At 28.9% G+C, this 20,248-nt stretch overlaps 2 protein-coding genes across 11 annotated transcripts in view; one reads left to right on the forward strand and one right to left on the reverse strand.

The window, feature by feature from the left end:
- The window catches only part of LOC148230548 (uncharacterized), a 314,285-nt gene that overhangs the window by 289,481 nt on the left and 4,556 nt on the right, over positions 1 to 20,248 (forward strand). The window lies entirely within an intron of this gene.
- Stacl (SH3 and cysteine-rich domain-containing protein) overlaps positions 1 to 20,248 on the reverse strand; it is a 256,042-nt gene that overhangs the window by 63,411 nt on the left and 172,383 nt on the right. For all 10 annotated transcript variants that reach the window (XM_088194609.1, XM_088194606.1, XM_088194603.1 and 7 more), the window contains 2 exons: positions 14,394 to 14,616; positions 11,850 to 12,014 (listed from right to left, as the gene is read on the reverse strand). In XM_088194609.1, the coding sequence (XP_088050735.1) occupies positions 11,850 to 12,014; positions 14,394 to 14,616 (388 nt within the window). The remainder of the gene's footprint in view (positions 1 to 11,849; positions 12,015 to 14,393; positions 14,617 to 20,248) is intronic.

Here is a 20,248-nt window from a genome sequence, read left to right on the forward strand (position 1 = left end):
TTTACAGTTTTTCCATAGATTCAACTGTAAGGATTTCAACCATCTGCAAAAATTGTTATAATTTAGAGTGCATTCTAACGATCATTTCGAACAAACGAAAACACCTCTTAAAAGTAAGGCTACTGTATTTTTTACTATAAGGAAGATATATCTCGTAAGCAAACAATTGTAAATGTTGCATGAACCATCTAATAGCAGATCCGTTCCGAGACGTTAATCATCCATAAGTATCGCTAAAACACTACCTTTTGTTTGGAAAGGACGCGCGTAAAAAAATAAATTCAACTCTGTGAATCTGTAAATCAAGACACATTTTGTGGGTGTGTTTAAGAAGCGATGCAGTTGGCTCGCAAACATCTTCATCTGCGATATGGCAGAACTGTCTCATATCAGCGTTATAAAAGATGCGTCACAGAGAGGCAAACGACTAAGGAGAGAAAGATCGACGGAAAATAACAATCCAACTCCAAGGAAGTCCTCGCTGCTACACGACAGATATATATTTACATGTGTTGCTATAAATAATATTGAACGAGCTTTTATATTAATCGGTTTAAATTATTAAAGCTTTTATCTAGTGTATTGGTAATGTCTAAAAAGTTTTGTTAACTTATTAATTTAAAATAAATTATTCGTTTAAAAGTTTTTTAACTGAATAAAGCTTAAATGAAATAAAAAAAAAATGGATTAAAAGAATCTCTCTTTCTCAACATTCGCGAGTGAATAATAATTAAGACCCTGCATAGTCTGCTATAAAGTTGCCGTTTTGTAGAACAACAACCGTGAAAAGTGAATTACGTTTCATCTTAAAAACACTTAATGTTTGAGGAATGAATATATGTCGAGGAATGTCTGAAAAGTTTGCGAATTATAAAAAAAAACACTGTTCGAATTTGGTTTTATTTTATCAATTTTGTGTTGGACCTACAACTAATGTAAGTAATATAAATTATTATTATTATTCAGTACTTAAAGTAAAACAGTGGTTTCAAATATAATACTATACTATAATGGAGTTTTAATACTAGTTAGGGTTAAAACTTAAAATTAAATTAAAATCCATAATAAAATAAATAATATTTTTTAGGTTGAAAAAAATATTTTGAATAAATCTTAAAATTTTATTCTGAAACTTTATAATTTAAAAAATATTTAAATTAGTGTTATGCAATTTTGTGTAGTTTCCTTTCGAAGGCGTAAGTAAGAAGGATTTTTGCAACACAATGTGTTAAGTAGTTGGTTTTTAATGAATAGTACTTATTTTGAAATTTTTCCCCTTTTTGTTGGAAATGTTTTTTCAAGCGAAATTTTAAAAATTCTCTTAAAATTATACATTACTTTAAATTGCCAGCGTTCGCCAAAATTTAAGTACATCTTTTATCTGTATAGAGTATCTAATACAAATCCCCATTATTTATATTATATTTTAAATCCCGTATAAACTTAACATATTTAAAAAAATATTTATTTTAGAATTTGACGATTTTTGTACATATTTTGATATGTGTTTTACATTTTAAATCGATAAAATCAATTTCGTAGTTCGTTCTCAAGCGCGCCTAAAACCGGGGACTTCCCTTTCAAATTTGCTTACATGTGACAGCTGTTCTGTCAGCTGGCAAGTGCTCGCTGCGCGTAGTTCTGTGCAATTAAATAAACAGTGAAATATGTTATAATCACAGCTATTTTCTTACAAAGTGTCAATTGAAGATGATCCGAAGTGATGTAGCATTTGGAATTATAAATTATGAGTGTGCCAGTAAGTTTGGTTATATGAATAATATATCACGGTTATTCTAACAAAATTACTATTGATTTTCTAGGATCAAACATTAAGAGACAAACAGCAGTGATTTGGCAATTAAAGGTATACATACCAAAGTTAATTAAACATATTACAATACTAGTAATAATGAAATCTCTTATTAGTGTAAACAAAAAGTTACATTTTACCCACTATACAGTATCGTTTACAGTTCATTTTCAGAAACAATGATAGATCTAATAACATTTACTTATGGCAAACAATTAAAATATGACATATTGCGACAATTTTAAAGAAGATAAAGAGATGCCAATCTACGTGCTTAATCCACTACGGTAATTTCCTTCAATTTTATTCTTCGGTTGTCGTTTAAATTTAATTTATGGATTATATTAGTATTAATAATGTGTTCAATGTTTATTCTTGATAAAGATCTTATTGTTTTTTAATTATTTTTCAGAAGCAATGATGGAACAATTTGATGACCTATATGGCTACAACGTAGAATTGGTATATATCAACAAAGAGTGAATCTTCTCACGTTGAAGTCACTGTCAGCAAGTATATCTCTTTATAAAGAACATACTACATAAGTTTGATGTAACTGAATATTTTAAATTTGGCTATTCTTAAAAAGGAATGATGACACAGAACAAAAATTGATTAAAAACCGTGACGTATACATAGATATTTTGCCACATCGGAATTAAAAATAAGTCACTCGTAAATATTTTGGTTATTGATTACTTCAGGTATGCAATCACATATTTATAATCATTGTAAAATGTCGTCTATTAGATAACATCCAAGAAACAACACATATGTATATTGCGAGTCGTCACTCGGAACGGAACGATCTAGGAGAATTTTTTTGCTGCAGTAATGGTTTTAATTTATTTTGCTGTAACCAAGCTTCTTTAGCTAAATTACCGATTGCATCATAATCATTGTCACGCGATCGTCGTAAAAGATAGTATCCCCAAATATCAATAGACAAAAAAATACATTTTATTATCATTTATATGGTTTTATCGACATTAACCTCAATCTTCATACGTAGTACTATGTATATATTACACGTTCACGTTTAAAATGTACCTGGTTCAGTAAAATCTAACGTATATGTGCATTAAATCGGAAGCAATGATAATGTTTATGTATTATAAAAGGAAAAACTCACTTTTCGGCCTCGGAGCCCATCGACGGGAATCCAAAATTTGAATATTTCATTACGAAGATTGTTTTATGGTTGTTATCTAGTTTAATCAATGTATTTTTATAATCTTTACACACATGTATATATTTCATTTTCATAGTTATAACATACCTAGTTAATTTGCAATCCGATTATTTATATTCAGTCAAATCACACAAGATGAATTAATGAAAATTATCGTCGCATAGCAAAATTTTATTTATAAATAATAATTATTTAAAACGGTTGACACGTTGATGTCGGTCATCTTGTTTTATATTTAAATGCTTGTTTTTCATTGGTCGAAACAACTGAATGCATTACCGGCGGCTCGAAAATCAATCGGAGCAAATTTAATTTTTATTTTTATTATTACAATTAAATATATTTCCTTTGTTTACTTTTATTATTATAATTAAATATATTTTCCGATACTCGATTCCATTTTAGAGGTTTTGGTTGTGAAAGGTTAATGTCAATGAATCGCATATGATTAATTTTGTATAATTTTTATACTAAATACATATTGACATATTTATTTTTAGATCCGTTCTTATAACACATATAGTACTGGCACAAAAATATTATTTTGTATTTTTTAATTTGTTTCAACTGTGTATATTTTTTATTTGCACATTCCTTGCCCTTGGTAAAATGAGGGTTTTTACTGCAAGCTACCGTTGCATATTTAACAACGCACTTTTGCATATGAAATTCTCTAAAATTGTCTTTCGACATTCAATTCCGTGTTGTTTTATTCCTAACAAAGCCGCACAGTAGTTACAATGTTTTATTATGATTGTGTTTTGATGTTTATCTCAAGCTTTTAGTCGACTTTTCGTAGTATACACATTTCGGAGATTCATATCGTAAATGTAAACCAAATGTGCTTTGTGATAAATCAAATTATAAAAATACATTTTTTATTTATTTATTAATATATGATTTATATCTAAAGTTAATTTAACTCATAGTCACTTTTTGCTACGAAATATAATTTATATAGATATAATTTTAATGTAAAAAAAGCTGATGTCCTTTATACTGACAAAATGATTAAATCGTTAAATCTATTTGAAATATTAATTAATGTCAAAATTAATGAACTGAACAAGATAAATATCTTAATAAACATATTGTAGATAATATTGATTTAAAAACACATTTCAGGTATTCATAAATAAATAAAACAATTTAATGAATAACTAGAACACGTTTTTGCTTAGTAAATGATATGACTGTAGTTTAAACAATGTTTTTTTATGTATTTTTTTTAAAACTCACAAGTCGCACATAATGAGCGTAATCAGGTTGGTCACCCCTGACGACGTGCCTCAGCACGCGACGGTAAATGTTTCATAATGAATCAGTATTTTAGCATCACGTTCCAGTAAGGATTAGCATAAATACGTGTTAACTCTAATATAAAAGCCTTTTAAAGCCTCTAACAACGTATCCGGTATGTACTTCAAATCGGTTAGAGTAGAGAATAAACAATATGAGCATGAAAACGTGCTTAATCCGTGAAACGAGAAACTTTTTACAATTTTGATGTATTATTTGGTTGTCACAGGGTTTGAATTATAATTGTTATAGATATAAGGGATATAATAACAGAATGATGTGCAAATATTTTATAATAATACTTTTAAAAAAGGAAAAAAGCAGACTTAGTAAACTCAATAATAATTCAATTTTAAAAATAAATATTGCCGTTGCTTAACTTATAATGTACAGAAAATGTTTTTAAATGTTCCTTAACTATTATATTTATTTGTGTTATGAGCAATTAATACGCTTAAAATTAATTTAAGATATTTTATATTAAATTCGTTGAGATTTTTTTTATAGATCTTTTATTTATAATAAATACCTTAAAATAGTATTATAGCAACCACATATAATCGTCGAGTTGCAATTACAATTGAAGATAAAACAGCATTTTAGCGACCCGCTAAAAGGATCAAAGAACAAGACATCGGTGAAGTATCTTCTTGCTGAAGGCAATTAACAAAATCTATTGTAAACGGAAAAACAACAAAAAATGTGCATACTTTTGAATTGTTCTCATCGTTATTTAAATGAAAAAAAGGTTAGTAAACTATTTTCTGATAGCAGGTAGTGAAACAAAAAATATTATTTTTACTGGATTTATGGAACACAATGACATCTACTTATCAGATTTAAATAGTTATTAACAATAAAAAAGAAGGGATCCAGTCACACTCTAAATCACTGGATTGATTTAAGAGTCAGTGAGGGTAAAATAATTGATGATTTATAAATAAATATAAATTGAATTTGATGATTTTTTAGTATATTTTCTACAAGGAAAATGTTTGCTTGTTTTACTTAAGGGGAAAATAATAAATCTAAATATAATTTCTTATGTAACACTGTCTCAACCTTCCCTTATATTGCAATCCCTATCCCTGTCTATTTATCGTTGCAGTTGAGCGAAGTTATTAAGCAAACAAACAATTCGAGGGTTGCATTATAATGAAAGCTCCGCTAGTCTGAATGTTGCAGGAGCTTGCTGCAGTATTGAGATAATGAAGAGCTTTTCAGTTATGCACATCACAGAGCAAGCCGGCTTCAAAATGATTCAATGGCTTATATTTAGCATAGGTCGTGTAAGTAATGTGCAATGCCAGTTCGTAGAATCCGCTTTTAATGTGTCAAACATGAATGAGATTGTGTAAGACTTTTCAGGTATATGTAATATACGTAGAGAAACCTCTAATTTAATCATATAAACAACACCATACATATATTTACGTTTAAGAAAGTTTTGTAGTTTTTTTTCTGTGCATTTTGTTTATATATTACTAGTATAATATATAAACAAAATGCAAACATGAATCATGATTTACATTTCCTATATTTTTTTGCATAAAGAATGTTTCGCAGTTTTTGTTATTTTTAAATCCTAAATTGTAATTATATATAAACGGGAGTAATTGGTTACACAGTGAGAATATTTATTTATTTTTCTTATGAAATCACACGTAGTATTTTAGTCTAATTTATTTTATTTAACTTAATATATGTATAGATGACTGTAATAGATTGATACTATCATCCACTAATATATAGAAATTTTACAAACAACAATATTTCTTTAACATTTGTTAAAGGATACATATTTTTATATTATTTATAATTATTTGTGACTGTTTCTAGAGCTTATAATGGCATACTTATTTTGACGTTAAATAATATATATTGCTGGAAATTTTAAACAATTTTGTTCTTAAATTCTCAATGCACTTTCTCATGCTGTCTTTTTTTTAATTTTTGTACTAAATTAGCTAATAGTGAAATATATTGTTTTGCATTTTAGACTGTGTGTGATATGCAGGTTAACTTTTAAAGTAGATTGTATTTGAGTTACATTCAATAAAAGTTTATATAGTGTAGAATATAGTAAAATCTCTTAAATTGAGATTTAAGTTCTTGTGCCTTTTGAATCAAGTTTAAGTTATATATAATTTAATTATAAAACTATTATTTAGTGAAATCTATCTCTCTTACATGAAAATATTATAGAATAAAGTAAATATTTAAAAATATATATAATATATTGACACTCCATTAAAATCCACTCCAAATTTAAGAAAAATCGAGTAAAAAACATTTTAAGATAGTACATCTATATATGATCTACAATATTTAAATAAAAGTGCTTTGAACATTTCATGATCATTTTCACGTACCGTAACGTAGAATCTACGGTAGAGACTGATATAATATTCAATAGGAAAAAACTAATCCCTAATTCAAGAGGTAGAAACGCGATGTAGTAATATGTACCTCATACTAGATAGTTTGTCTGAACAAAAACATGCTATAAATATTTACAGCGTTGAAAGAGGTGGAATAGAACGGCCAAATAATCTAGAGTAGGATTAAGTAAAACACGTTTTTGAGAAGCAACGTATCTATAATAGATACAACTGATGTATATGTTTTCTCATTTATTCAGCTGGCTATAACGTTGAAAATAAAATTGAAAAGGACAGCAAACGATGACATAGAATTCGCAATGAAAGAAATGCTAAATTTTTAAGGTAGAAATCGTGCGACGTGTGGTCTTTGTGGTGCATGAAAATTGGACCTTAAGAATTAATCAATGCAGGGGCTAAACATAACAATTTTAGGTCTATATTTTCGATAACAGATCTTTTTATTTTGTTTTGCGGTTTTGTGGCTCCATCTCTATTAATTTTTAGGTGCATCGATTGAACCATTTTTCTATTTACAATTAGAGGGATTAACTCATGAAATTAAAAAAGTCAGTTCAGCTTGTGATAAAGCGTTATAACCATATAATAAAAATCTTTGTTAATATGGGAGACCACCGTGGAAAATATTTTAACAGCTTAAGTCACAAAGTACCTGTAATAAATCACATATAATTAAAATATGCGTCGCATTGAGAAAAGATAACGCGTGTATTATTGCGTGAAAATTGCCCTCGAACAGTCGTTTCTACTACTCGCCACCTTTTTTAACTGTTCATTAAGGATGGATAACAAAATTCATGAAAAGGGCCATGTATATACATACAGTAACGCAAGCATTAATAATCACTTTTTTTAGACACTGTCTTAGAACTACTACTCATTCTACTGACATTTTAACTTTAATTTAAACTTCAGAGTTCGAGAGTTCTTCAACCTGATTTTTAATCAAGTGGAGGTTGACTCAACTCAAGGGCATTAAAGATCTCAGAAGCCGCTGCTTCTCTCTTCGCATTCACTGTTCTAGCTCGGCGCTCGGAATCCAGAGACGCCTGCTGCCTACGGATGAAAACATTTCTCAATTGTTGCTCAATGAATTAAATTCCACCATAACGTCAACGCAGTCAACGATTACTTGTAACTGCCTTAAATAATATTATATCCAATTTTTTTTTCTGGAACTAAGACAATTTTTTCAGTTCAGTTTCGGTTTCGGCCGTATGAAATGAAAGGATGTTTCGGTCGGTCTCTAATATACGGTGTTGAATACGCATTCGTTTCCACCGCGCCGTAATAGATGAACCGAATAATTTGACGTTGCGAAACTTTTCGCCGTAAACTTTAGCCTCGGCAACATTTTCCCGGTTAACGGCTAGCAAAAACTTTCGTTCTTGTTCGTTCGAGTTTGAAGGTTGGAATGTTGGATGCCAAATTTACTTATCTTCGACACGTCCCTTATGGCCGCGAGCGTCCATTCTAATTATGCCGATAGTACGTGCGTGTCTTTGCTGAAATACACTTCAATGTAAAAATATACATATAGTATGTATTATTTGTACGCTTGAACAGCGTGCTTTAATTTAGTTCAGGATTAATGGCAACAAAACCACCGTTAACTAAAGTCAGCCGTAAACACGCTAAAACGATGCGGCTAACTAGGGGATCGTAGAGCAATTCTAATTAATTAGTTTCTAGTTGCCTTGCAATGCACCGACCCAAAGTATTTTTTTATGGAATAAAAAAGTAAATGTAGCTTTATCTTATTTTCATGGATTGTTCAATTAAAATATTTATTGTAAATTTCTTAAGGCATATTTAAATATATATATATTTTTAAAGAAAAACTATGCTATGCTATTTTTTTATTGTTTGGAAACATGACCGTTTTAGATAGAATCCGCGTGACACAGAACAGATAAGACCCAATTAGGATTGTTAATCGAATATTTAAATAATTGATCAAATATTCATTAAATACTTATTTATACAATCTCGAACAAAGTTTGAAAAGATCTATACTTGTATACTTTGAGCAACACAGGTAGTTGTTTTTTCTCTCAATATACCCAAGTGACTAGTGCCACTCCAAAATCAATGATCCTTTATTTTGTTTCGAAATGCGAGACAGTGAAACGCTTCTTCTCAACAAAAAAAATATTACGCCTTCGAAAGACATCTGGGTATAAAATGTTTATCGGCCGTATCTACTATGGCCGAAATTCGTAGAATTTGTTCGTTAAAAGACGCACTCTTTTTTTATCGTTTAACGCTTAGCTTAAAAACAGGTGTGTTTTTGAAACAAGCGTTTTTAGTTATTTATGCAAATCTGCACAAAACAAACGCCGATACAGATCCGATCTTTATGTATATCAAATTCGTTCCAAATAATATGTTCAATAAATTCGATAAAATTGTGTATTTAAAATGCTATAACCCTGATCAATAAGTATGTAATAAAAAATAGGTATTTGCCATTTGACGCCCTCACTTTCGACATAGGGATATGCATGTTTTATTAAATTTAAATTTTTTATGATTATGAAAGTAATTAATGATTAATTAAAATAATTATTTCTCGACTAAATAATATTTTACAGGCAATTTATTATTTTTTTGCACCAATTGGGTAAATTAATTAATATCAGTAAAAACAAAAAAAATAAGTATATTCGAAAATGTTTTGTTCAATATTCGAATAATTGAAAACTACGAATAATTGAGAACCCTAGACCAAGTCAAAATTAGGCTTACAATATGTGTGTTAAATTTTAATCCCGCTAATACGGCCTTTGTTCAGTGATCTGTTTCTTCTGTGCAAAAAAAAAGACTGCTGCAGAAATTTATCGAAACTTGTGATCAGAAAAAAGTGTAAACGGCCATTCGTTGTGAATAGTTAAACTCTTTTTGATAAGCGTTCAATGATCGAAGAACTTTACTAAAAGTGTCAAAAGAAGTCCATTACATTTATTAAAATAATATTGTTTTTATGACAAATTAAATACTTACTGGATATCCCTCTTAAATCAATGAATAGTACTAATAAAATACCATACGATTTAAAATTTTTTTAAATGGTTACCAGCTAGCTACCAGCAGTGGTAAATGCTATTCCATATATATTTAAAAAAAATATATATGCTATCTGCATGACGGTTCTAAATTAGTATTATTAATTATAGCTTCGATAAATCACTCCAGATTAGGTTTTATAATACCATAGATAAATATTAAGGTGATTAATAAATTAGTATCGAGCTAGGTCGTAACTCACATAATACGTAATCCTCTATTAAAGAGCTTATGTACAATAGTTGATCGGAGTATTAGTACAATATACATATGTTCAATTAGTGCTGTTTTTTATTCATTATTCATTAATCATTAATATAACGTATGAAGATAGTTATAATATTTCTAAACACCATAATATCAAGCTAATACAATTTTTATTTTATAGTTATTAAAATAAATGTAATAGTAGTGTATAATAAAGAATATTAACAATCAAAAATTTAGTAGTGTTTTCTTATGTATGGTATGTACATATATATTGTACATCTGTGGTTTTAAAAACTCTTTCCCACTTCAATTTTTATTATATTTAGTTGCTTTATATTTTTGTGAGCCACCCTTTTTATGTTTTTTTTTAATTACAGTGCATTATATACACAAAATTAAACTTAAACGTTTATAATCATTCAAGATTCAATTCGATCGAAGGTCGGCGCGTGCTTAAGCTGTACTATATATTGCGTTCGAATTTTTAATCAACGCTTAAATGCGGCCCTGTCACGCGCCGCTAATGGCTTTTTGGTGAAGTTCTAGCAGCTGCCTTCTAAATATATCGCAAGATTAATACAACTCGAAAGTGGCAAATTGAAATTTCGCGACAATGCTCTCGTTAGTCGCGGCGTATCATTGTGTTTACGGCCGACTTTAAGTTAACTGGAGCGGTTACCGCCTCATTAATTCTTAGTTTCTTTTTCTTGGCAATTCAACAGATAGTCTAAATGTATTTTTTAATTATAAAATAATGAATTGTTAACTGTAGGATTTAAATATTGTACAGCAGACATCTTAACGCCACTGTATGCATTTTTCAAACTGATCTTTCAAATGCCACCATAAGAAATCTTTATGGCGTGCATTTCATTTTTTTTGCCTAAGCTTGGCACAGTTATTCGGAGTTTGCTTGTGCCAAAAATCCAAACACATTTAATTTATATATGGCTTGAACGCGTAACCTTCCGGGTCGAGTATCCAAAATATTTTTTCTCAATAGAGGCATTGTATTGCGCCAAGAGTTACGAAGCGCAATGCTCACTTGGCTAACGTAGCACACATAATAAACACAATCATTCTTGAAATCTAAGAAAGCACTTGCTTTGGATATTATGGTAGCAAAGAAATGTATATAATAGCAATGAATATTAAATCGATCGCATCATCTTCAAGAGACTGAAACCCATAATTACACAAGATAAAGTGTTTCCATTTATTTTCAATACAACACTACATATAATAACTAATGCTCAGTGCAAAGATGCTATTAAAGTGTTAGACACGAAGGGCTAAGCTAGTTTTTTCTCTCAATATACCCGAGTGACTAGTGCCGCTCCAAAATGTATGGTTCATTACGCGCTTTATTTTGTTTCTAAAAAAATGTCTTTCTATCTATATTTATTATCCATTTGCTAACAGTTGACAAATGAACAGTTACGATACGTTAAAATCCAACTGCATTATTGGCAAAAATACTATGGAAATAATAAAATCTTATTACACCCCTAAAATATTTGTAATAACTATTTTATTGGGAACGTATTTTCATCAAGAGCCTATAAAAAAATTTTACCCGACTTAGGGCACACAATAATTCAGACAAATTTTTACAAAGCGGAACCACGCATCAATTTAAACTTCAAAGAGCAAAAAAGCAGCCGCTTCTCTCTTCACGTCAACTTTGATCCAGCTGCGATATCCGAAATTCAAGTTCAATCTCATCGTTACTACAGATACACATAAGACTACTTTTTACATATTTTTTTTTATTTTTCTTAAATAGAGTGATTTATTTGAAATATTTTTGTAACACCTGTAAATTAATGGTTTACTTATTAATGTAAAGGAAGTTCTTAAATCTTACTTGTAACAATTGTGGCAGTGTTTCTTGGTTGTATTCTTCTAGCATTCCGTTGGTTGCGTGTAGTTGTTGAACATAGGCATTGTGACCATCCATGTATCCAGCGAGAGTGGCTTGAGATGGTGATTGGACATAAGCCTGATGAGCTGATTTATACTCTTGACGACACTGAAAACGTATAAAAATAACACATAATATAAAATATATAATTAATTAAATAGAAACTACCGGAGAGTTTCAATACACATTAAATTATTATATCTGTTGAAGTTGACCGTTAGTGCATGGTCTTTAACATCTTTAAAATCCATTTTAAAATAAACGTTTGATATTAATTTTTTAAATGTAGTTTCAGGTGTAACTTATTATATATTGTATTATTTATAAAAAAATATTATGATGTCTTCTTAATATTTATCAAATCTAAATACTGTGTTTGCATTTAAAAATAGATAACAGTAACTTTTTTATAATATAATCACATAGTTTTTAGTGGCAATGAAGGTTTTTAGGAGCTTTTTATATGCTCCTTTGCTATTTTGAAGTTAGGTTTTCATTATGTAAGTTTTAGAACTGTGAAAAGTGGCATTAATAAATAAGCCAATTCACACTAAATGCCATGGATATGAAAAATACTTGTTTTATAGCAAAGTAATTTTAATATTTAAAAATATAAGATACTGATTTAAAAACATCTTTTATACACTTAGTTATAATTTATAGAGAGCACGACTTTTTTAAGTATTCAAAAGTTAGTGTCTTATCTTCGTAAACTATTCAACTTAGATAAACTTACATTAAACTATGCGTCGTCGTAAATTTAATATTTAGAAATGCATACACTTATAACATGCTTTTAAATAATAATACAAAAAAATAAACAATATAATTTATTAATTATATTTTTTATTTTTTCAATTTTCGTAACAAATATTTTTTTCGTACAATATAAAAATGATTTAATATATTTCAACTTACAAAAACTATATTTCATATGATGAAAGGTCAAGAATTTTCCGACACAATAAATATATGTTTATATTTTTATTTATAAAATAGAAAATCGTAAAAAGCAATTAATTATATTTTGCGGAAATTAGTCACGGCTTATTTTGACTACTGCCTAAGCTAAGAGATTAAATTTAATCAACTTTTGCCTTATCCTATACAAGATATTTGTAATATATCGACGTTTTCCATTGGACAATTTTTGTTTACATTTTTATTTATATTTTTTGATTGACGTTTACCGGCCAATTATTTATTTTTTGCTTCGATAAAATATATGTTGAAATTGTATGTCCAAAAAATAACGCATTGATTCGAGATTTGTGTCGAAATTTGACAGTTTGTGTTAAATTACTGAAAAATTGGAACGTTGCCAGTGTGAAACACAAATGCTTAATAAACAAATATAGTTTGTGGTTCGATTAAAATTTAATTTATTTGCCTTTAAAAAATATATCATAAAAATCGTTAATATTATTTTAATAAGAAAAAAAAATTGATTATTATTTCCAATGCTTTTATTATTTATAAAAAATCAACATAATATTTTTATATTCTGCATATTGTCAGAGAATTAAAGCATGGCATTGTATTATAATACGACCCGGAACTGTGGGGTTGTATTTTAATTCCGCTCTGTGGAATTCCTTCAAGAAGTTGGCCAAGACAATATAATTGAATACGTCGCCGTTCTATATTATATAAAAGCATTATTTTACGAGTTTATGGCTCTCTACCCGATTAGCATATACGTACATCTATAATAAAGTATTGAGGCGTGTTTGTTTTTCTTTTGTCGTTAGCACGCGTGACATATTATTTATCAGTTTTCCCGGAAGATTTCCCATCCCTTGGGGGCTTAATCGAATGGAAGATTGAAGGTTAGAGACAACTGTGCCGAAAGTCAGAAACGAATCTAACATATTAAATTTCTGATAAAAGATTCTTCTGGATAAAGGTTAGAAAACTTCATAATATGATTTAAAAAAAAATTAAAATTATATTTTTATCTCAATTATAAAATATTTTTAAGTAAGTAGAGAGCTAAATATTAACAAATTTACATTTCACTGTCACCAATACTTCAATTTATAAAAGAGGCGATAAAATAAATACTCTAATATATAATACACAAGTAATATATATGGATTTTGAGAAAGCTTTTGATAAAGTAAACCAGTTAATCTGAATTTACAAGTGAATTCATCTTGAGTTTTCTCAATGACCAGTTAAACAATCATTGATAAGTATTTTTTTTATGATTCACAATTCTCAAAAGAGTACTTAAATACGGTGAAGTGCCGCAAAAATCAATTTTTGGTCCACTGATATTTTCCAGTTATTTAATTTAAAAAATACAGCAGTCGTTCATTTAGTCTTTTCAACGATTCCAACTCATTTAAATTTATAAAGCGATTACTGATTTTAAGTCAATCTTCTGAATTTGTCATTTGATATATTACAAATAAATAAAAAAAATTTTTTGTGTATTTTTTAACTTATTAATATACAAATATTATGCACAATGTTAAACGTTACCTTGCTGAGTTTTTCTTCAGTTTTTGAAATGATGGTCTCATAGCTCTCCCTATGTGCGAAAACTTTCCGCGACTGCAATTTCCTATGAAAAGTCCTTTCGACCAAGGGTCTTGCCACTTGACGACTAAGGGCCGACGCTATATCACTATGAGCCTGAGAATCCGCTTCGACTTCTTGAAGCAGCGTTTCCCATGTGTGGAATAAGGAACTAGGGCAAGTGGGCCTGAAAATAAATAAATGTATATAAAACACCTATACATACACATGCAAATCATAATACGTGTGGGGTGCGACAAATTGCCCTTCGTTGTTCGCCGCCTAAATAATGACCACAATTTTATACATAAAAAGTTTTTACGTGTCTGAGTGCTCTAGCCCTAGGTGACGCCAGTTGAATTTTTTCATTATTATATATTATTTTTATACGCTGTTGGAATTTTGATAATGAAGCACAGATGAATATCGTTTTAAATATTCTGGCAATAAAAATCACATTAAAATATAGATAGCATTTTATAATTAAATTTAATCTGATTTAATTTTCTTGGAAATATTTATGGTAAATTTCATTATCATGATAAATTTTCCATTAACAATATAAATACGCTAGAAGTATATAGAAATGGTAAAGGTCACCTATTTAAGTAAATCGAAGAAAGCTACTTAAAAATAATATTGGACAGTCAAAAAAATATTTTGTATGATGCAATACAATAGAAAAATTATTTAAATACTTGGTGTAAACATAAAACTATGCACTGATTTAAAAACAGTAGTAAATATATTTTCATCATCAATTTGGATATACTTCAATTTTTTATTAAATAATAAAATCGATTATCATTAAACCAGTAATAAAAAATATTTGAGCAAGTTTAATCCTAAAGTGAAAAATTTAATACATTTTATAAATTTATTATCAACCTACAAAACAATATTTCATAGGGTATCTAGGACAAATCTAAGAAATTTATTAATGCGGACTACATTGTTTTGCTTTCACGCGAAAACGCGTAAACGGACCGTAACGTATCAAGACGATATTTAATGCGATTTATAGTTGTAAAGCGAGAAATTTACTAGTTTATAAATTTATTTTCAGCCTACAAAATAATAAAAAAAAAAAAATAGCTCCAGGATAAATCTGAGAAATTTATTAATGCGGGATAACATTATTGAATTCAGTATTGTTATTTGCTCACTTTTATTAATATATTTAGCAAAAAATTAAGTAGTATTAAGTTATCTTTAAAAGAAAATAAAATCGTAACTTTCTATGGCACAGATGGAATAATGAAGTTTTATTCGAACTAACATCTCGTAATAAACGTAAATCGCAAATAAATAGTGGTAACAAGTGATACGCGCTCCGCATGACAAAGTCGATGCTTTATCGTAAATTGAGTTGATATCGATAGATCTTAATAGTTATTGCAAGTAGTTGTGACAAACCTACTGATAAAAACTTTTAATAATAATGATGTTTTTTTAATAATAACAAAAGGTTAATGAATTAAAATTTACACACTATATGATAAGATTTGCAATTTATAATACGTGGTATATCAACGTTATAATATTTGATCAAAAAATATTTAAATATATGTAAATAATGTATCGAATATTTTATTTGATAAGGTTGATTTTTATGGCTCAATGAAATCTATTTTTAATGAATGATGATTAGTTTAAGCTAGTAGGAGCTCTTGCTTTTTTAAAAATGTTTGTGGATCAAGTAATTTTTTTAATATTGATAGCAATAACGGTAGCAACAAAAACATTTGTGATGTTTACGGAAGGCACGTAAGTGTTTTATTATATATTTGCATTTTTTGATGATTGCAAATAACAGACAATATATTAAATGACAGTGACAGACATTTAAAATATGGTTCAAATCCCATATAGACTCAACATCATTATTACATAACGATTATAAAAGACTAGGTTTTAATATCTCAGATGATTATATTATTAATAATTTGATTAAAAGTCGATGCTAGGCCATGCATAATGAGCTATAATAATTTATATTTAATTAAATATATGTCAGTGATTTACATATTATATTTTCAGTGTCTCACTACTTACTTAGAAGTCATTTATTGTGTTTACCTTGTTGTATAAAATTAGAATAATGCCTGTAATGTAGCATTGGAAGTTTTACAATACATAAATAATAAATAAAAACAACAATAATATTTAATATACTATCTATATTAATATTCTTAATCGCAATGATCATAAATAGTCAAAATAATCTTTGCATCAAAGTTTATATTAGCAAGATGAGGAACTGTAATATAAATCAAAGAAAAACTTTTTGTTTGCATCAACGCAATAAATATGGTATTAGGCAATCCCTTGGAATTTTGAGCAAAATAATAAGTTATTCCTGTTTTACATATTTAAAGTGTTTATCGACCCGTACTGTAGTATAAAAATAATAACTTCGCCAGAATTTAGAGTATGAGGGTTCAAGTTTTCAGAAAACGCGAACAAAGTTGCCCGAACGGTTCATTAACGGCCACTCGTTATTAACATCAACGGATTCGCGCGTTCAATAATTCAGGAGAAAGCGTCCGTTTGCGCCGCTAAAGTTACCCCCTCCGCACTGGATCGATTTATTTATTTATTAAAATGGCCGCTGTGCCACGTGTCGCGCATTTGGATGCGTTTTGACTTTGTTGAATATTTCATTTGGGACCTTTTGGAGCTGCCGCGGTATATCAACCGAAATTAAAGCCCCGTCTATATCTTCTGGTCCCATGGCGGGGCTTAAAGTCGATACCGCAGACCTAAAATTGATATCACTAGAGGAAAGGTTGAAGGAAGAGCAAAAATTGAATGAAATAATAAATAAAGGATTTTTTATTGAATAAAAAAAAAATATCGGCAGCAAATTCCCTTTTTTTTAACACAATGAAACCGAATATTGTGGCTTATTAAAAACTATTTTTGATATTTTATTGTACGAGAATTGTATTGCGAATCGTCAGGTAAAATAAATGTGCCACACAACCAATGGCACTGTGGTTAGATATCACTCAACGGACACGGAATCGCGTGAGAGCTATAGACAAATATTCTCATAAGGAAAGTCCTCGCAATAACTGCCATAACTTATAAACAAAGTTTCTATGACAAAACATTAAAATAATTCCTTTTTAACGGTTCATTTGTTTAATACAAAATAATGCCATCATCGACCAAAAGTTACACGTGTTGTACAAACTAATTAACACGCGCCATTCTCATATGATTACCGGCATTACAAATTCTGATTAGATTAACGACCAATTAAACTTTGCATGCGTAGAGAAAAATGGAAAAAATTAGCACACTCGAGAATTTTCGTCACGCCACTTCATAAATGCTTAGGGAGAACAAAACTGGCTCCATGAAACCGGATCGTTTTCTGGAGTGTCTTATTTCGAAGCGGTAGTATTTTCTTTTTTGTCAGATAAATTTCTCGCAAAGATCCATCCAGCATCTCACAGCGGAGAATTAGCTGAACGCATCTCCGGAGCGGTGCCTATATAAGGCATCGTTGCAAAGGCTAAAGTTCACGTCCTACTTATTTAATTTGTATGTCAAACGGCGCTGACTCGTATACGAGCGTTGAAAATCAGCTATATAAACTATAAGTGTGCTAGGAATAAAATAATATTTATAAAGAACCTTTAGTAATAAGCTACATTATAAAATTCATAGTAAAATATATTTTTTGTGTCTCTCGTTAATATATAATATAAACCTTCATTATTATTAAAAATATAAAATACAAAGTTAGTAAGTTATTTATATTAACTAAGACTAAACCAGGTTTAATTTAAAATAAAATTAAAAAAGCATAGCAATTTTAATTCCCACTAACAGTTGTTCACAGTTTGTAATAAATTCAACTCATTTATTGGCAACAATTTTATAAATACGCAAAATAGTCATGCAATTTAAAAATAAAGAAGTGATAGTTACGACAAGGAAAGTTGCCATCGGTTGTCACTGATTATTGCATTAAAAATATTTTTTCATCTTTTGCTTAGCAATGTAAAAAAACAATTTAACTACCGGTTTATAACTGAGTGTAATGTTCGATTGAATAGAACATTTTTATTCGTTTTTTCGGTTTATATAATATAGATTATTAAAATTTTTATATGTAAATGTGATTATATTAGTCAGATAGCAATAGTATATTTTCATTAGAGTATATTCGACAAAAACAACTTTTAACTAATATTTTTTCCTGAGGTCTTTAATGAGTGCTATTTGTCTAAAAGAAAAAATTAATTTAAAAAATCGCAGCATACTATAGTTATAAATATAAAAAAGCCTAACAGAAATTTTCCTACTGCTATGTACAAAAATAATAATTGACTTTATGGATATGCAATTAGGTATTGCTATGCTTGATTCTTACAGAAAATAATATGTTGTAAAAAAATATTTGTGATTGAAATGGATTGCATTGCATTTTTTTACAGCTTCTAATTGGTATGAAAAATGAGGAGAAAGCAAATTGTATAAATCACTACTCAATAATCATAAAAAGCTTGTAAAGTAATATGATAGTGAGCTAAAGTGTGAAAGATGCAATTAAATAATTTTCGTGAAACAAATCGAAAATTGTCGCAGAAACCAATGTTTCATAACAATGCACATTTGAGAACTGAAAATTTGAACACAGCCAGGTGGTTGAACATAAGTTTATCGGATAAATATAACAATGTGTCATAAAATTGGCATATACAAGTGTTGAATGAAAGGAACAATATATCATTACGTTATGAAATTCATATGAATTAAAAATATTCAGGAAAAAATATTGTAGGAGTTATAATTAGCATACAGTTCATTGGTTTGAGAATACGATAGTTATACAATAAAATAAAAAAGTACTTGAATGCAACAGTTAATATTGTATTTGAATAAAAGATGCGTATTATACATTAACAATAAATTGGGGGACCCGACATAGCCGCGCAAGACAATCCCGCGCAATACAACCCCGACATTGCCGCGCAAATCAAAATTATAAAATTGAATAAAATGAAAGAAAATTATTTTTTTAATTCTAATTATTTTGTTTTGTGGACAGCTCTATCACTAGTGATTCGCTTTTTGAACAGTTAGTCATAGATTGGATGATGCTGGACAGTTATAAAATATACCGAAATGAAAATAAATCAATACAATATCATTAAAAAAAAGGTTAGGTTGTTTGGTTCTACAGTGAAAGTCGGCGCGAGCGGTAGCAAGACGCATCCCTTTTCCTATATATATATATATATATATTTGTAATTATTAATAAATAAAAACCATGTTATAAAATTAATTTTGTTTTGACTTTGCGCGGCTATGACGGCGCGGCTATGACGGCGCGGCTTAGTCGGCGCGGGATTGCCCTGCGCGGCTTTGTCGGGGTGCCATAAATTGAGATAAATATAAAAAGCTTGCTACAAAATAAAATTTTACTACCGATATAAGATATAATAAAATTTAGATTATTAGTAATGAAACGTGGTGGCGAAACTTAAATAACTAAAATCAGCTGATAATTAACAAAATTTTCAGTGAATAAACACACAGAAATTCCACTGTTAATAACGTTAATATCATAACTGACACAGATCAGGAAAAGGCAGAAATGCTAGCTAACGTTTTTTTTATATCATATGAATAAATCAAACAAATGAAACATTGTAAACTGAAAACAAAGTAAATAGACCAACAAGAAAAACAAAAGCATCCGCAGTAAATAATGATTCAATTTGCAAAGCTAATAAAAGAGGAATATTAAATATCACATGACAACACTAATTTTAATATAAATAACGGGTATTTTAATATTA

Source organism: Plectrocnemia conspersa, unplaced genomic scaffold (assembly GCF_051122295.1).
Source record: "Plectrocnemia conspersa isolate PC_06_02 unplaced genomic scaffold, ASM5112229v1 ptg000010l, whole genome shotgun sequence".
In the NCBI taxonomy this organism is placed as follows: Eukaryota; Metazoa; Arthropoda; class Insecta; order Trichoptera; family Polycentropodidae; genus Plectrocnemia; species Plectrocnemia conspersa.